This window comes from Triticum dicoccoides, chromosome 4B (genome assembly GCF_002162155.2).
Source record: "Triticum dicoccoides isolate Atlit2015 ecotype Zavitan chromosome 4B, WEW_v2.0, whole genome shotgun sequence".
Taxonomy (NCBI): domain Eukaryota; kingdom Viridiplantae; phylum Streptophyta; class Magnoliopsida; order Poales; family Poaceae; genus Triticum; species Triticum dicoccoides.
The window spans coordinates 51422743-51425352 of record NC_041387.1 but is presented as its reverse complement, the minus strand read 5'-3'; the positions used below and the strand labels follow the sequence as shown (position 1 = coordinate 51425352).

Here is a 2610-nt window from a genome sequence, read left to right as displayed (position 1 = left end):
GTTCTTTCCCGAATAGTTCAAAATCCACAACATATTTGATTCAGTTGTACCTTATCTCTAATAATTTGGGCGGAAAACTAGTCGCACAGCGAGTTACATTGATAGAACATCTAATACATAGTTAAAAAATATATATTTTCCACAGGTTGAAATTATTTGGCTCCCGCTCCCCAACACACACACAAAAACATTCGCATGCAACATTCGGACATGGATATATAAAATTTTGAATTTTTAACGTTTGCAAAAAAAATAAAATTCGACGAGCAGCACCATTGCACCAATGCTACCCAAAGCAGAACATTTACAAAAATATTTGAAGTTTTTAACATTTACAGAAGAAAAAATTTGACGAGCAGCAGCAAATGCTATCCGGAGCAGAATTTGATATCTGCCCAGCAATGGCTTATCAAACATGCGAAACTTGTGAGTCCAGTTTCTGTCTCTGGCACACCAAATACATCGATGAACCCAATACATATCTGCCTAATAAAACGTCAAGCAACGGGAACTTGGCGACAGATGCCGAGGACATCATCCAAGGGTGCGTGATCGCCGGTCCCTTCATCTCTCCATGCGTACAGCAGTTCTTTTCCTCTGAACACAAACATCCCACCCTGCAGAAATCGACACGAGCAAAACACCGAACCAATCAATGACGATCTACCAAGAAGCGAATCCACGAGACTCCAAACTTCTTCTTCTATAAATAACAAATGCGATACAGAGGACTGATGAATTCGGCTTAACCTGCTGCATGACGCCCGTCAGGTCTGCCGGTGTGCCTTTCAGCGTGTAGTTCTTGGTCGCCTCCTTGATGGAGTCGAGCCTCGAGTATATTTTTGCCTTCATCATGCGCAGGGACATCAAACATTTCAGTGGCGTTGATGCAAGTGGCTTCTGAAGGAACAATTGCATGATCAGAATTAAAAGGGAAATATGCGGTGAGGATGCTTACACTGGCTGGACTGAAGAGTGTACGGCCTAATCCGTGGTACAGGCCCAAGACATTGTAAGCCTGAAAAGATGAGTTCACCGTCAGTCATTATTGAGAGTTTGAGACCCCAAAACACCACAAACTTCTCTTCACGCACTGAAGCAGACTATGTATGTGGATTGACTTAGCTCAAAAAAAAAAAAGTATGTGGATTGACCATCAGATAAGCACATGCATTTTCTCATTACTGTTGATACTGTTGCGGCATCACTGAATCAGTACTGAAGAACGGATTAATGGAGTGAACTGTCACCTTGCGCTCGGGGTCGGCGTACAAGCTATCCACAGGAAATGGCAGCTGCAATGCAAATCATCCCAGAGAACAGTCAGCTCCATGCATGCTCAGAACAGAAGCAGAACAATTGAAAAGTGACATCGGGATAGCCTGATCAAACTGAATCTCATGAAGACAACCACATCTGCAAAGAGTCTACCACTTCTTGCCTCTACTGGAACTGGAACATTGCACGGTGCTAGTGCTAACACCAACCAAGAAACACGAACTCAGCACAGCCTTACCCCGTCGGCGAGAATGCGTGCCTTGTCAGAGGTGCCGACGCCGATGGCGATTAGTTTAGCTCCCGCAGACTCGAATTTCGGCATGGATTTCTTCAGATCAGAGGCCAGCTCCCAGCTGTTACACATGGCAGACAGCAAAGTTTAGCAGCCGGCCAACAAGCGAGAAACGCGGCAAGCATTGCACCACCGATACGCCTCCATTTCCTCACCAGCAGAAGCATCCGAAATGCCTTAGCAGCGCGACCACGACCACCCCCTGCTCGCAGAAACAACACTGGTTGAGCTGATCGATTACCAACACCATGTAGTAAAACTGCACGATGCCGGAACGAGGTTAGTTCGGGTGAACTTGGGAGTTGGATACCTCGGACGGGTCCCACAGGTCCCTGAGCGGCACGGCGTCGCCGGTGCCAGCGGCGAAGACGGAGACGCCGCCGAGGGCGTCCCACGCGGCGGTGCCGACTTCGGCCGGAGAAGCCCCTGCCGCGGCAGAGACGGCCGATGAACGGCGACAAAGACGGCGCGCGTCCGGGAGTGTGGAGCCGGCGCCTGAGACGGACACGCGGCGGTGGAACGTTGGCCGAGGAGCGGAGGTGTGGAGGACGGCGCGGGAAAGGGAGAGCGAGACGGCCGTCGCCATGGAGATGGCCGGACGAGGCACACGTTCAAACACGATGGCTCGACCACGACGCGCTGCGCAAACTACAGGTAGCCGGAAACCACCGAGTGGCCGCTAGTGCGCGGCGGGAAGGGCGCGCGGCGTGGCGCGATCCCTTCCGTCAGTTCTTCGTTTTCAAGGAAAAAACTTCCTTCCGTTTTTTCGACTTTTTTTCCCTAGACAAATTCAGCGGACCAGAAGCTTTAAATGGGCTGTGCTTTGACGGACCGTATCATTCTTACACGTTTGCACGTTGGTCAAGCTCCACACACGTTGCTATTATCAGCCCAAAAACTGCCGGGTGTCAAATATTTGACCTTGCCTAACAAGCCCATATGTCTTTCATTTTAAACAGAAAAATAAATAGTAGAAGCTCTTGTCGATGTGGGAACACATCAAACCACTCGAATTTGGGAGCGTGCCACACTTGTCGGTT

At 49.3% G+C, this 2610-nt stretch overlaps 1 protein-coding gene across 1 annotated transcript; it reads right to left on the bottom strand.

The window, feature by feature from the left end:
- Positions 1–258: 258 nt before the first annotated feature.
- LOC119294934 (prostamide/prostaglandin F synthase-like) lies at positions 259–2256 on the bottom strand. Its single transcript, XM_037573227.1, has 7 exons — positions 1881–2256; positions 1726–1772; positions 1517–1631; positions 1251–1295; positions 959–1018; positions 751–846; positions 259–617 (listed from the first exon to the last, which is right to left on the bottom strand). The coding sequence occupies exons 1-7, from the start codon at positions 2154–2156 to the stop codon at positions 498–500; spliced, it is 759 nt and encodes a 252-aa protein (XP_037429124.1). The 5' UTR covers positions 2157–2256; the 3' UTR covers positions 259–497.
- Positions 2257–2610: the final 354 nt, after the last annotated feature.

Coding starts and splice junctions, on each gene's coding strand:
- LOC119294934 (XM_037573227.1), bottom strand. CDS start 2,156: ATGGCGACGGCCGTCTCGCTCTCCCTTTCCCGCGCCGTCCTCCACACC. Junction 1,296..1,516: donor CACGCATTCTCGCCGACGGG/GTAAGGCTGTGC, acceptor TTTGCATTGCAG/CTGCCATTTCCTGTGGATAG. Junction 1,019..1,250: donor ACGCCGACCCCGAGCGCAAG/GTGACAGTTCAC, acceptor TCATCTTTTCAG/GCTTACAATGTCTTGGGCCT.